This window comes from Lactuca serriola, chromosome 6, assembly GCF_051521515.1.
Source record: "Lactuca serriola cultivar US96UC23 chromosome 6, Lser_US96UC23_V15, whole genome shotgun sequence".
In the NCBI taxonomy this organism is placed as follows: domain Eukaryota; kingdom Viridiplantae; phylum Streptophyta; class Magnoliopsida; order Asterales; family Asteraceae; genus Lactuca; species Lactuca serriola.
This window is the reverse complement of record NC_136413.1, coordinates 107,296,398-107,310,208: the sequence shown is the minus strand read 5'-3', so window position 1 is coordinate 107,310,208 and position 13,811 is coordinate 107,296,398. Positions and strand designations below refer to the sequence as shown.

General features: G+C 32.6%; 3 protein-coding genes across 4 annotated transcripts; all 3 read left to right on the top strand.

Moving 5' to 3' along the window:
* The first annotated feature begins 431 nt into the window (after positions 1-431).
* On the top strand, positions 432-3,157 carry LOC145060061 (uncharacterized). Its single transcript, XM_079007789.1, has 5 exons — positions 432-756; positions 856-1,263; positions 1,378-2,438; positions 2,504-2,594; positions 2,724-3,157. The coding sequence occupies exons 1-5, from the start codon at positions 432-434 to the stop codon at positions 3,155-3,157; spliced, it is 2,319 nt and encodes a 772-aa protein (XP_078863915.1).
* A 111-nt stretch (positions 3,158-3,268) lies between these two features.
* On the top strand, positions 3,269-4,021 carry LOC145060060 (uncharacterized). The gene has a single exon (XM_079007788.1). The coding sequence runs from the start codon at positions 3,269-3,271 to the stop codon at positions 4,019-4,021; it is 753 nt and encodes a 250-aa protein (XP_078863914.1).
* Positions 4,022-5,415: 1,394 nt separating this feature from the next.
* LOC145056643 (type I inositol polyphosphate 5-phosphatase 2-like) lies at positions 5,416-12,023 on the top strand. Of its 2 annotated transcripts, XM_079004345.1 has the most exons (12): positions 5,416-5,555; positions 5,648-5,747; positions 6,572-6,667; positions 7,060-7,138; positions 7,251-7,355; positions 7,821-8,194; positions 8,367-8,601; positions 9,221-9,356; positions 10,248-10,432; positions 10,618-10,726; positions 10,974-11,122; positions 11,667-12,023. In XM_079004345.1, the coding sequence occupies exons 1-12, from the start codon at positions 5,526-5,528 to the stop codon at positions 11,842-11,844; spliced, it is 1,776 nt and encodes a 591-aa protein (XP_078860471.1). In that variant the 5' UTR covers positions 5,416-5,525; the 3' UTR covers positions 11,845-12,023. The 2 variants fall into 2 exon arrangements, with proteins under 2 accessions (XP_078860471.1, XP_078860472.1); XM_079004346.1 differs by lacking the exons at positions 5,416-5,555; positions 5,648-5,747 and adding an exon at positions 6,096-6,348.
* Positions 12,024-13,811: the final 1,788 nt, after the last annotated feature.

Here is a 13,811-nt window from a genome sequence, read left to right as displayed (position 1 = left end):
TACTGATCAGTAAAAAAATATGTTGGAATAGATGTTTATGATCAATAATCAATTTTTAATCATCACGGTTTTCGTCTATCACATGATTTTACCTTCATTGTTTCATTGGAGATCTAGGGTTTTAACCCCTGAAATCATCCGAACCCACGATTGGTTGAAATTGGGGAAAGAGCAGATGTTAATCGAATAAACCCTAGGTTGGAAACCAGGTTGATTAGTCATGATGGTCATCATGGAAATAATTGATTGTGGTACTGGAAGAAGGGGAGGCTACCTTCAGATCGTATTTTTCAAACCTGAATATGACCAAATCGGACGACGACACGGCATCGTAGATGAAATATTCTACTAACCTTTCATTCTTTGTTGATTGCGATCGATTATGGGGGAATCGATGAGATTCTTATAATGTGTTGGTTAGATCTTATAGGATGGTAAGAGATACTTTTCAGAAAAATCCAGAAGTTGATATGAAATTACGACTTATCGGGAGAAGGGAGCAAGATGGAAGAACATATAACCTACCGACTGCTTCTGAGGTTGCTGCTTTAATAATTGGTGACATTTCGGATTCAATCGAGAAGAGGGATATCGTCGTTCAAACAAAAAATGGTTGTCTACAACGTATCAGTGAATTGCATCCTTCGTATCTTCCTCTCCAATATCCATTGCTATTTCCATATGGGGATGATGGTTATAGTGTTGACATTCTTCATAGAGGTGTGTCATTTACGAACAACGGCAAGCGTGCGAAATGTACAATGAGAGAATATATCGCTTATAGGATTCAAGACAGAGATCATTCGTTTTCTCCCATACTTAATTCAAGAAGGTTGTTTTAACAATTTCTGGTAGATACCTACACTATGATGGAAACGGAGAGAATGTACTACATACGTAGGCAACAACATGTTCTTAGATGTGATTCTTATGAAAATTTACGTAACCAAAAAGCTCAAGGAACGACTAATATCTTGAATGTCGGCCAACGTGTCATATTACCTTCATCCTTTACCGGAGGTGCACGTTATATGCTACAAAACTATTTGGATGCCATGTCACTATGCAAATGGTTTGGATATCCTGATTTCTTCATAACCTTTACGTGTAATCCCAAATGGCCTGAGATTAAAAGGTTTCTTAAGGATACTTCACTTCAACCAGAAGACGGGCCTGATATACTATGTAGGTTGTTCAAGATCAAGCTTGATGCATTCATTAAAGACTTAAGGGATAATCAAATTTTCGGCAAAGTTCAAGCATGTAATTAAAACAATATTTTTAAATTTTTTATAAAACATTGATCTTATTATTATATTTTAAATATGTTTTAATATCTAATCACATTTTACTTTTTTTTGGCAAATTCTTTTACAGATGTTTATACCATTGAATTCCAAAAAAGAGGTTTGCCTCATAGTCATATATGTCTATTCATGCATTCTGACAACAAGCTACCAACTGTTGAACTTATCGATCCGATAGTTTCAGCAGAGATACCAGACAGAATCGAAGATCCTGAATTGTATTCACTTGTAAATGAGTTTATGGTTCATGGTCCATGTGGAACTGAAAATATGAATTGTCCATGCATGGTGGATAAAAAGTGCTCTAAAAACTTTCCAAAACAATTCAGTAATCATTCGTCTGTTGATCAGAATGGTTTTCCGTTATATAGGCGAAGAAACGGTGGTCATTTTGTAGAAAAATCAGGTGTAAGGTTGGATAATAGAAATGTTGTTCTATACAACAAATATCTATTGAAAAGATATCAGGCACATATTAATATTGAATGGTGCAATCAGGGATCTTCTATAAAGTATTTGTTTAAATACATAAATAAAGGTCCTGATAGAGCTACAGTTGCTGTTGTACCAACCAACAATGAATGTGAAAATAATGATGCGGTCGATGAAATAGCTGAATATTACGATTGTAGATATTTATCAGCATGTGAAGCATCATGGCGAATTTTTACATATGATGTTTATTGCAGATATCCTTCTGTTGTCAGACTACCTTTTCATCTTCCTAATCAACAACAGATTGTATATGGTGAAGACGATGCTATTGATGATGTTCTTGACAAACCTTCTGCTGCGGCTTCAAAGTTCACAGCTTGGATGGAATGTAATGCAATCGACAGTGAAGCACGAAAACTCACATATGTTGAATTCCCTACAAAGTTTGTTTGGATATTAAATGGTCGGTTTTGGAAGCGAAGGAAAGTAGGAAAAGCCATCGGTAGAATTCATTATGTTTCACCTAAACTAGGTGAGGCATATTTCTTAAGGATTCTTTTAAATAAAGTAAAAGGACCAACATCATTTGATGATATTTGCATGGTAAATGGTCAAACACATTCTTCTTTTAGAGATGCTTGTTATGCACTCGGGCTATTAGATGATGACAAGGAATACATTGATGCAATTAAAGAAGCAAGTCATTCTGGATCTGGTTTTTATCTATTCTTTTTATTTGCTACATTGTTGATGTGTAATAGTATGTCAAAACCAGAGGTCGTTTGGAAAATACATGGGAATATTTGGCAGATGGAATTCTATATAGACAACGACAAAGATTTAAGTCTGCAGGTATAACATTTTTTCTTATTTTTTTTTAAATTAATTTATTTTTATTATTCAACAACCATTAAATCATTATTAATAAAATTATTAAATATCGATGACAAATTTTATTAATTATTTAATATTTTCGTGCAGAATTGTCACTCGGAGTAGATGAACTTAAGAACTTAACTTTGTTCGAAATACAACAAATTTTACTTCGAAACAACTCTACACTCAAAAACTTCAAAAACATGGCATACCCAGATGTTGAATCCGTTTCTTCTTCAAACAATCGGCTTATCACCGAGGAGCTAGATTACGACGTTCCCGTGATAAAGAATGACTATGATCGTATGTTTCTTGCATTAACAAATGAGCACCGTAATATTTTACTAAACATCATGAGTGCTATTCAAGAAAATAAAGGAGGTGTCTTCTTTGTTTACGGTTATGGTGGAACGGGTAAAACTTTTTTATGGAAAACAATATCTGCAGCAATTAGATCTGAAGGAAATATTGTATTAAATGTTGCTTCAAGCGGTATTGCTTCCTTATTATTGCCTGGTGGTAGAACAACACACTCTTGATTTATAATTCCATTTGAGCTTACAGAGGATTCTTTTTGTAACATAAATCCAGATGGTGAGTTGGCAAGCTTAATAAGAAAAACCTCTTTAATAATTTGGGATGAAGCACCTATGGTCCATAAGCATGCATTTGAAGCTTTAGATCGAACTTTGAAGGATTTACTAAGGTGCGTAAATTCAACAAGCTCAAATATTCCATTTGGAGGGAAAGTTATTGTCTTTGGAGGAGATTTTAGACAGATTCTACCTGTTGTTCCGGGTGGCAGTAGACAGAACATTGTAAATGCTTCTTTGAGTTCTTCATATTTATGGGAACATTGCAAAGTCCATAGATTAACAAAAAACATGAGGCTAACTGTTGGAAGGGATCAATTAGATATAGGAAAAATAAGAGATTTTGCAAATTGGTTGTTGGATATAGGAGAAGGAAAACTTGGTGGTCCGAACGACGGTGAAACGATTATCGATATTCCGGATGATATTCTCATTAACGATTCACATGATCCTATAGGTTCCTTAATTGAGTTTGTATATCCTTCAATTTTAGAGAACTATAGCGATATAAATTATTTCCAAGAAAGAGCGATACTTGCTCCGAAAAATGAAGTTGTCCAGGAAATAAATGACCGTTTGCTTAAGAAGTTTCCAGGAGATGAAGTTGAATATTTAAGTTCAGACAGCATATGTGAGTCCGAATTTCTCCATGATCAATTTGATGCAAATCTATACTATCCTGATGTATTAAATGGTCTCAAAGTATCCGGTTTACCAAATCATAAGTTAGTTTTAAAAATTGGTGTTCTAGTAATGTTACTGAGAAATATTGATCAGAAAAACGGCTTATGTAATGGCACAAGACTATAGGTGTTATCATTGGGCAAACGTGTTATTGAGGCACGTATAATAACTGGAACTAATATTGGAAATCGGACTTTTATTCCAAGAATGTTTTTAACTCCATCAGAAAAAAAGATTCCCTTCAAATTCACAAGAAGACAGTTTCCTTTGGCCGTATGTTTTGCAATGACTATTAATAAAAGTCAAGGACAATCGTTATCAAAGGTTGGTTTGTTTCTGAAAGATCTAGTTTTTTCACATGAACAATTGTATGTTGCCTTATCTAGAGTTCAGAGCAGAGAGGGATTAAAATTATTAATTTTAGATAAAGATGGAAAACTCACAAATAAAACTTCCAATGTTGTTTATAAGGAAGTTTTTCGAAATTTGTAGCCAACTTTTTTGTAACGTCGTTTTATTCAATTTTAGCAAATCACACTTAATCCATCACATTACTGTATTTTTTTATAATTACATATTGTTGTATTTTATGTTAATTTCATTACACACATTGGTAATGCATCATCTGCATATGTCCAACAAGAATCATGCATCAAAAAAAAGAGTTTTCAAAAATCTTCATTCCGAATTAAATACTTCCCATTTACTTTGTAATTAAATACTTACAAATTAAAAAATTTATTAAAATATTCAATATTACAATTTATAAGTTATAAGAATTATTGAAATATTATTTTATTAAATAATTAATTTTTAAATTCAATTTAGAAATAACACCCGTGGGTTAAAACCTAGTATGTCTAATATATATTAAAGTAGTTGTGAGTTGTAGCAATTTGCTCTAATCGTGTAAATATTAATGTTATAAAAAAATAATTACAAGACTGACGTATGACATAAAACAAAAAAAAAATGTTGTTTTGGGATTTGTGAAGATGGCGTTAATATCGACGTTGTTGCCGTTAACCCTTTGTAGTTATTATATTATGTCAAGTACAATTTTGTCTTTGTCAAGTGAGTTTGGCCCAGTTGAATTAATACATTTTTAACATGTTCTAAATTTTTCCGTCTAAACAAATCATAATTTGAGTGATGTTTTGGTTGGTGATCTTGCATTAACTACATTAGGGACCACGAGTAAGATATTAATCTATGTTTTTGTTTATCTCATTAAACATATTTAATACAAAAAACCACTTTTCTTGGATTAAATATGTTTAAAGCTCAATTTAGTGGTTTTCTGCAAATCTAAATGAAACTCGAAGAGTATTTAATAGTCATTGGTTTATCTCATCGATCTGAAGTTGTGTTTGAAAATGATGTCTTGGAACTATTTGGCTGTTTTTATGTCGTTATTTGAAAAGATTGTGATGTTTCATGTAAGTTTTTGTAGTGAGGTCCAAAATATTGATTTTTCTTGCAAGTTGAGTTTTGTGAGTTTCTGTGTTGGACCAATTATTTATATAAACGTGGCTTCTGGAACCATGAATTCACTTAAATAAACTTCACATTCATCTGTTTCTTAAAGTTCACATTTTTTCTTCAGGGATTTTGATAATTCTTTGGAAGTATGCATGTTCGAAGAGGGAAACGATCTGTGGTACATTTCGAGAAAACTTTATCGCTTTTCTTCATTTTATTTTATTTTTTCTTTCTTTGGTATTTATGTTTGAAGGATGTGTCTTTTTGTAGGCATTTTGGCCGTCAATTGTGATGAAAAAATGGTTAAATATTCATCCAAAGAATAATGATTTTAGTGAAGACGAAATGGATACTGAAAGTGAAGATGATGGTATGTTTTGGATCGTGAAAAAGCTTTAATTTTTCTAGTCTTAGGCTGACTTTAATATTGGGACTTAAGAAGACTTCTAGGGCTATATTCATCATGGTGAGAAGGTCATTTATGTCATATTCACAAAAGAGAGAGTGAGTCGAGCCCTTGTCTTATCTTAGGCTGTCCAGTATGCTCCTCGAAACCACGCGTGAGATCCTATGTGGCAGCCCATAAGCCGCGTGAACACCGCCCCAAGCACCGGTAAGTTGGCTGTGAAGTGGTTATGAAGATGGATAGAGACGATGCATTGGATTAGTTGGGCTATCCGGTCCCTCTCTCTCTCTCTCTCTCTCTCTCTCTCTCTCTCTCTCTCTCTCTCTCTTCCTTTTGCCTCTTCACTGAACACGGTTTCCACAACCTAGTGGATCGGCTGTGGAATGGTAACATACCTACGTGGCCTCATCATCATTCACAAATCACGCGTGAGGATACCCCTAAGCCTTAGTAGATGGGAAAAAAGTTCCAGTTTAGATATCGTTGAAATCATTCTTAGTACCATTATTTCTAATGCTTCTAAAACGTCGTACAACTTAATTTGCATGTGGCAATCATGTTATAGGTAATAAATCACATCCTATCATATGTAACAAAAGCTAGGAGACTTAGGTGTTGTTTGTTTTGAAAGTGATTAAATGTCATTTGTCTTTTTCCATGTTTGCATAAGAATACGTGCACTTGAGAAACGTGTATCCACCAAAAGGGAAAAATACGCAAAAATTGCTTTTGTAGAAAAACATACCAGGTCTTACTTTTTAGTTATCATGGTTTGAACGTTTTTGCAGGTTCCTCTCATAAACGCGAACATATGGGTTTTAACGAGGAGAATTCTCCTAGAATAGAGAGGAACATGTCTACATGCTCGAGTGAAACTTCAAATGGTAATTATCTCGTTTTTTTTCTTGTAAAATAATTTGTTTTAATCATTAAATAAAAATCAAAAGCAAATGTAAAGCAGTAGATGTTATAGATTATAAGATATTCAAATAATGACAAAACAAAAGGCAAAATAATGCTACTTCAGTATTAGAATGCTGGCATTGGTTGGTCCATCTGTTCATCTGTCATTAATTCCGTTTCCAATGGGTCGATTATCCGTACCAGCCTCTCGCTAATCCAATATACCTGGAATCCATTGCAAATCAGTTCCTAATTAATCTGGTTCTAATGTGACCAAATTGTAGTTCATCCCTAATTGAATTTTCAAATAAAATTTGTACTTAATAGTTGCTAAGGGCTTTTCTAAGCAGGTTTAATGGTTGTATATTTTTAGTGACACCAGCAAAAACATTGGTAAAACACAAGAGGGGGAAATCAGAGGATCTTCATTGTATTAAAACGAAAGATTTGAGGTTTGGCTATAAATATGATAGATTTGCTTCTCCATCATAATCACAATTCTTAAAAAATTATATTTGTATATATATTATATTGCAACACCAATACATGCATCATGTCTTGTAGGTTAATGATCGGGACTTGGAATGTTGCGGGAAAGCTTCCTCCTGATGGCCTTGATATCGACGATTGGCTTAGTATGCACCAACCGGCTGACGTATATATTCTCGGGTAAGTAATGGTATTGTTGTAATTTTGGTTTCGGGTAACGTATGTTTTTACTTGGTGGTAGTTTGTAACATTGCTGTGAAGTTTTGTTGGTTTTTTTTCGTTCTTATGAAATTTATATCTTTTGTTCACACGGTGCTTTTGATCGAAACAACTTATTAAAATATAACCAAGTTTTGGTTTTTTCCAATATTATAAAATTCTTGAAAAGGACAATGCCAATGTAGCCAAATTTCATATTTGTACGTTGTGAAATTTTGTTGTGTCGTTATTGATAATAACAATGTTTAGAATACATTGAATTTTGGATTAGAAAAGTTATCTAATTCACATGATACATCCAAATTAATATCATTTTTTATTAGGATTTCGAATTTATTTTTTAAATGACTTGTTTTTTTAACAAAAACAAACTATTATGAAACATTTTTCGCAACCAGAATCCCTAACAAAAATTTCGTTTAACAGTTTTCAAGAAGTCGTTCCTTTGAACGCGGGGAATGTGCTTGGAGCCGAGACTCGAGCACCGATAATAAAATGGGAGGCAGTCATTCGAAAATCTCTTAACAAATCACAAGAACTCGAATACATACCTAAAAGCTATAGTGCCCCGACCTCTCCTGTTACCGAGATCAAAAGCAGTGTGGATTTTCTATCAACCGAAATAACTGATCCCGAAAGGAAAGAGATTACTTCGATGATCGGGCTAACGGGATTCAACGGCCTCGATTGGCCCGAATACACACCGGATAGAAAACACGATATATGTTTCTCCGGTAACAACTTACGTAGAGTGCTAAGTAGCTCGGATCAAGTTCGTAAAGATTGGTTCACACATGAATGTAAGCGACACTTTGAGTATTAGAGAGCTTTCAACAACGAAATCATATGAATTGTATTCTTCATTAGAATTACAAAGTATTTGTATCTTTATAGTAGTTAAGATGGAATATATATACTACACTGACTTTTGCTAGCACAACTAACCATAATATTCTTGTTCCTACTTGACAGCTAACAATTTCGGTCCACGAGGTAATGTGGTTGATCTTGGGGGTTTGAGAATGTTGCGGCATAGCTCGTGCGACGTGGGTTTGCTTTGGACGGAGAAACAAGAGAGGGATGATCTTTTTGATTCTCTATATAATGTATCCGAACTAGTAATGGAAGAAGATGATGATTCTCTCATGGACAGAATAGAAGTCGAGCAAGGAAATCCACAGATAAAAAGTGGCGGAAAAATTGATAGGTGTGTTTCTCAACCTTGTAGGAAAAAATACCTTGTATTTCCACTAGATTATCGAATTTAGTTGTCCAACTATTTTTGGTAGAGATTGAATTGTTACGCATATTTTAAGAAAAACATCTTTCTTATTGCCCTATTTTGATATAATTATAAAAATATATACAATGATAACATACTTTTACCATATCGATTTTGGCGACCATTATATCGATTTAGCTAATAAACGGTTCTGTTTTATCACTTTAACCATAATAACCAAAGTAAAGAAACTAATAGTTTTGTGGCAATATCAATAAATGACAGAATGTATTTATCATTTCTCAAAATTGTGTGAGCAACAACAATGGTCACTTTAGTAACAGTTCAAAGAGTACAATGTTATAATACAAAAAATAGTGATGTGATTAAATTGATAAAATGGTGAACCTATAAGTGCTTTTCCGTATTTCCTATTATTTTGTCCTTTATATGAAAAAAGAAACAATCTCCCTTTTCGGAATATATAAAGCATGATTATCTTAATTAATTTAAACTCTCTTTTATACACATTAGTTTGTAATATGACAAATTGAACTTAACAGTGCTAGACCAAACTAAACCAAAAGTACTTGTTATGTATTAGGTATGTTCGAATCGTGAGTAAACAGATGGTTGGTATATACCTTTCAATTTGGGTTCGGAGAAGGTTGAGAAGGAATATCAGCAATGTAAAAGTAACGCCCATTGGCATCGGGCTTATGGGCTATATGGGAAATAAGGTAACTTTTTGCATCTTGTTGAATCAACTCATGATTAGAAGTCTTTGTATGTGAACTATAAATAAAAATATACTTCAATTAATTTGTTTATTATAACATCCTACTTTCCTTTCCTCCTATTACAACATTCTACTCTAATAAATACATCGAGTCGTAGCAGACAAATTCAAAATAATTATCACTCCTATAATTAGGTAAAATTTTCAATTTCCTGATTAGAAAATAAATTTGAAAGTACATTCATATGCTTCTATAATTTTCAACATATAGTGTCATAATTTGAAAAACTTCAACGTACACTCATATCCTCTTAATACAATGTAATTTAGAAAATCTACATAATTATAGCATTGTCATTTCTTTAACACTTTAATGTTTTTATATTAAAATAAGGAAAAGTACAATATTATAAGGGTAGATTTTTCAAAATAAAATGTCTTTTTCTAATAGATAACTCATACAGTGTCTTAATAAGAAAAAAATGAAAGTATAATCAAGGTTCTAAAAAGTTCGTCATAGCTTCGTCATGGCTTGAAGGCTTCTATTTGATGTCAATCTTTAACAAAATACCACCTTAAGTCATATATGTATATAAAAATGAATAATAGTAGAAAATATATATAAATATTAGTTATATACAAAAATTATCGCCTTAATTCATGACTTACAATCGACATGGTTCACGATAGCTCGTAAAAACTTGAGGCTTGTCATTGTCGACAAGTCACACCTAACATTATTTAGAACCTTGACTATAATGTTGTAACTTTATAATGCCAAGAAGTGAAAGTAATATATTAATATACTATAACACAAATATAAATAAATGTAAAATGCTATGCATCTAAACCTTCTTATTGAGAAGAAAGTAATCGAAAGTTTTTGATACAGGGATCTATTTCCGTTAGCATGTCTCTTTATCAAACACGAATATGTTTCGTTTGTTCTCATTTGAGCTCCGGACACAAGGACGGGGATGATGGGCGGCGCAACTCTGATGTTAACGAGATCTTGAGACGAACTCATTTCTTATCGGTATTAGACCATGATCAACCTAAAACAATTCCATCTCATGAGTAAGGCCATGTTTTTTTTTTTCTTTCAAGTGTTGTCTAGATGAACGATGGTTTAAATAATATTTTAGAAAATGATGTAGATTGATAAAAAAAATAGTGTATATTTCTAAAAAAAATAGGACTTAACCGAGAAAGCCTCATTTTCATACTTTTGATACTAAGTCGTTTTTTTCTCCATTAAACAGCCAGATATTCTGGTTTGGCGATTTGAATTATCGTATCAATATGGCAGATGCAGACGTCAGAAAACTCGTTGCCCTAAAGCAGTGGGAGAAACTGTTATACAGTGATCAGGCAAGTTAATTAGATTCATGATTATAAAGTTTAGCATATGGCGTGTTTGTTTGTTAGGTGATAAAAGAGCATGGCGACCTATTGCCTTTGATGTTCATTGCAATGTAACGGGACAAAATTTTGAATTTCTATAACATCTAAGAAGATATAACAAAGACTCGCTTTCAGTCTTTAATCTGTGCAAAAGACATGAAAGCCCTTATTCTCTTCGTCATCCAAAATAATTATAGTTTAATGTTAATGACAGCTATGCAAAGAACTTAGAAGTGGGTGTGTCTTCGAGGGATGGAAGGAAGGTGTTATCAACTTTCCACCCACTTACAAGTATGAAATCAATTCGGATCACTATATAGGTGAAATTCCTAAAGAAGGGGAGAAAAGAAGAACACCAGCATGGTATGTGAACATTTTGACAGTTTTAAAGTCAACCAAACAACTTTTCTAATGCTAAATATGTCTCATGCTATGCAAAACTTAAAATAATAATAAAAAAAATTAGAAGATCCTTATGTCCTTTTTTCTATAGCTACAAACTGAAATTATTTGTGCTCATTCCTATTTAAAATTTCGGAAGTAAAAGTAGAATTTTAATTATGACGAATCCTTCCGTGGATTTCTGAATGTCTAGGGTATGGGTGAAAGTATTAAATTCCATTCGTCCTTTTAATAAAAGAGTGACATATCTTTGTTATATTTGTTATGAAATAAAAAGTAAATAAATAAATAAATTTAAAATAAATATAAAATAAGATTTTAAAAATAAGCTAAGTTTTAGTGAAAAATATCACCCTCTTTCTACACAACAACACCTTGTTGGTTGTTAATACATAATATTCCTATTCACATTTTGTAAAAAAAAAAAAGCTAAAGGTCCGGAAAAAGTCAAAATGGATATGATTATCGAGTGAAAAATTTAATGAATCTTACTCATAAAATGCAGGTGTGATCGGATTTTATGGAAGGGGAAAGGCATTGAACAACTTCGTTATGATAGTTTGGATTCACAAATGTCCGATCATCGGCCCGTTAGATCAGTTTTTTCAGTTGTGGTTGAAGTATTTGACCCTACAAAGATTCGTCGAGCTCTTGATTTGACTATTCCATTCATCCAAATATAAATATAATCATGCATGGAGGAGTTAAAATTACCCCAAAGGAGTTAAAATTATCCCAAAGAGGTTTAAGTTCTAAATTCTTTTTCATTGATGATATTATTATTGATGTTGCTTTTGCAAAAAAATTAATGGGAAGGTGCTTCTACAGTTAATTACGACATGTATTTGTAATAATATAGTAACTCATAAGTTTAGTCCTTTTATATAAGAATCTTGACATTACATAAAAAAAACTATGTCAGCATATTTTGTTGAAATGGTGAAACTTTTGAATCTTAAAAGTTGCAATATGTGAGATTCTGATCGCATGTAAATCGGCTCAATGTGAGAATTATGCTTTCATGCAGTCCCCTAGCGAGCTACTATATATTGTGCTTGTGGCGACATAGTGTCATGAAACTTAAGGGTTATAATTGCTAGAAGAATAACCAAACCTCTTTTTTTAACAAGTAAATGTAGCAGAAAATAAGCTAAACATGAATTATTCAAATTTAAACTCGAAGGACCATGAAATAGACATTTACATGATTAAAAAAAAGTCGCCAGATTTCTGCAAATACCGTACCAATTTTGCCATTTCCATTAAATTTAACATTCAAGTATTCAACTACTTATGATGTTGTCTTTTTTTGAGCTAAACTATTCAAAATCAGCTGAAAGCTTTTGCGAAATTTGTCTTGAATGCTACACTAATATGTGCTTGAACTAACTAATTTTGTTTCACATGTTCAACGGAGTCTTCGGAAATAATTGTGAAAGCCCAACTAAAAACTAGTATAATTAGCCAACTTTAAGTAGAAATTCATTTTCTATAACTTTCTTAGTAAATGATTACCTAGAGTAGGGTAATCACTTATATTCCATAACGATAAAATTTTTATTTACTGTATTTTATTTTTGTTATATGACCCTTTGTATTTATCCCAAACAACTATAACCCTATTATCTTCTTTATATCATATTTATACTCTTGATGTAGTGCATTTGACGTGATTCGAGAAACACTAATCAACATGGTATTAGAGCATTACATCGAGAATATAAATATGATACATACAAGATATGTATAGTCCATTAATGTTTTTCTCATCACGTCAATATTAGTAAATCAAGAATATTAATATGATACATAAAAGATATGTTTTAGGGGTCAAGATCCTTAAACCTATTCAGGATCCCAGATTTTAAAAGAGTCTCAAGATCCTGAAACATACATCAAGATTCTAACAATCACCATTATTAATTCCTAACGAAATTAACATATATATTTCTTGTTTATTCTTCATGTGTGTATAATTAGTCAACAAAATACTCAACAACTATGTATAATCATTTCAATCAAGCTTAAGACCCGAAAATACCAAGTCAAGGAAACGTGCAAATACTTCTTCAATAGGATCCCGGTAATATTAGACTTCTAGTTATTCGACCTAGGATATAAATACACATGTATAAATCACACTATAACACAACGTAGACTCATTGAAACAGTTATTCTCGTAATTTCAATCTCATTTCTGTAACTTGCTTTTCCATCAATAAAATTAAACATGACAGGTGATCATTATCACCTCCCAAGGTTTTGTGCCGAAGATCCTAGCAAGGATCAAGGTCTTTCCTAGTAAATCATTTGTGTCATTTTAAATCTCAAGTTTATATCCATATTAGCCGCAACACTATAGCCTCTCATAAAATTTTGTTGATATCTTCTAAATCGGGTTTTAACCAAAATAGATTGGCGACCACCGTTGGGTCGTGGTGTTCATAATGCTTGAAAATCATGTCTAGGTAATCAACCTTATCTCCTTCCTCTACTCCTCCCATTTATTTAAAAGGTCTTCCACCACCTCCAAATGGACCTCCTGGTTAGAACAAAATTTTTGATGCTTCTAAAATGAGCACCTCTTGAATCACTAGCCACAGGAATACAGGATCCCTGGGATTCCAAGATCCTCCTATTTTGATCTCCA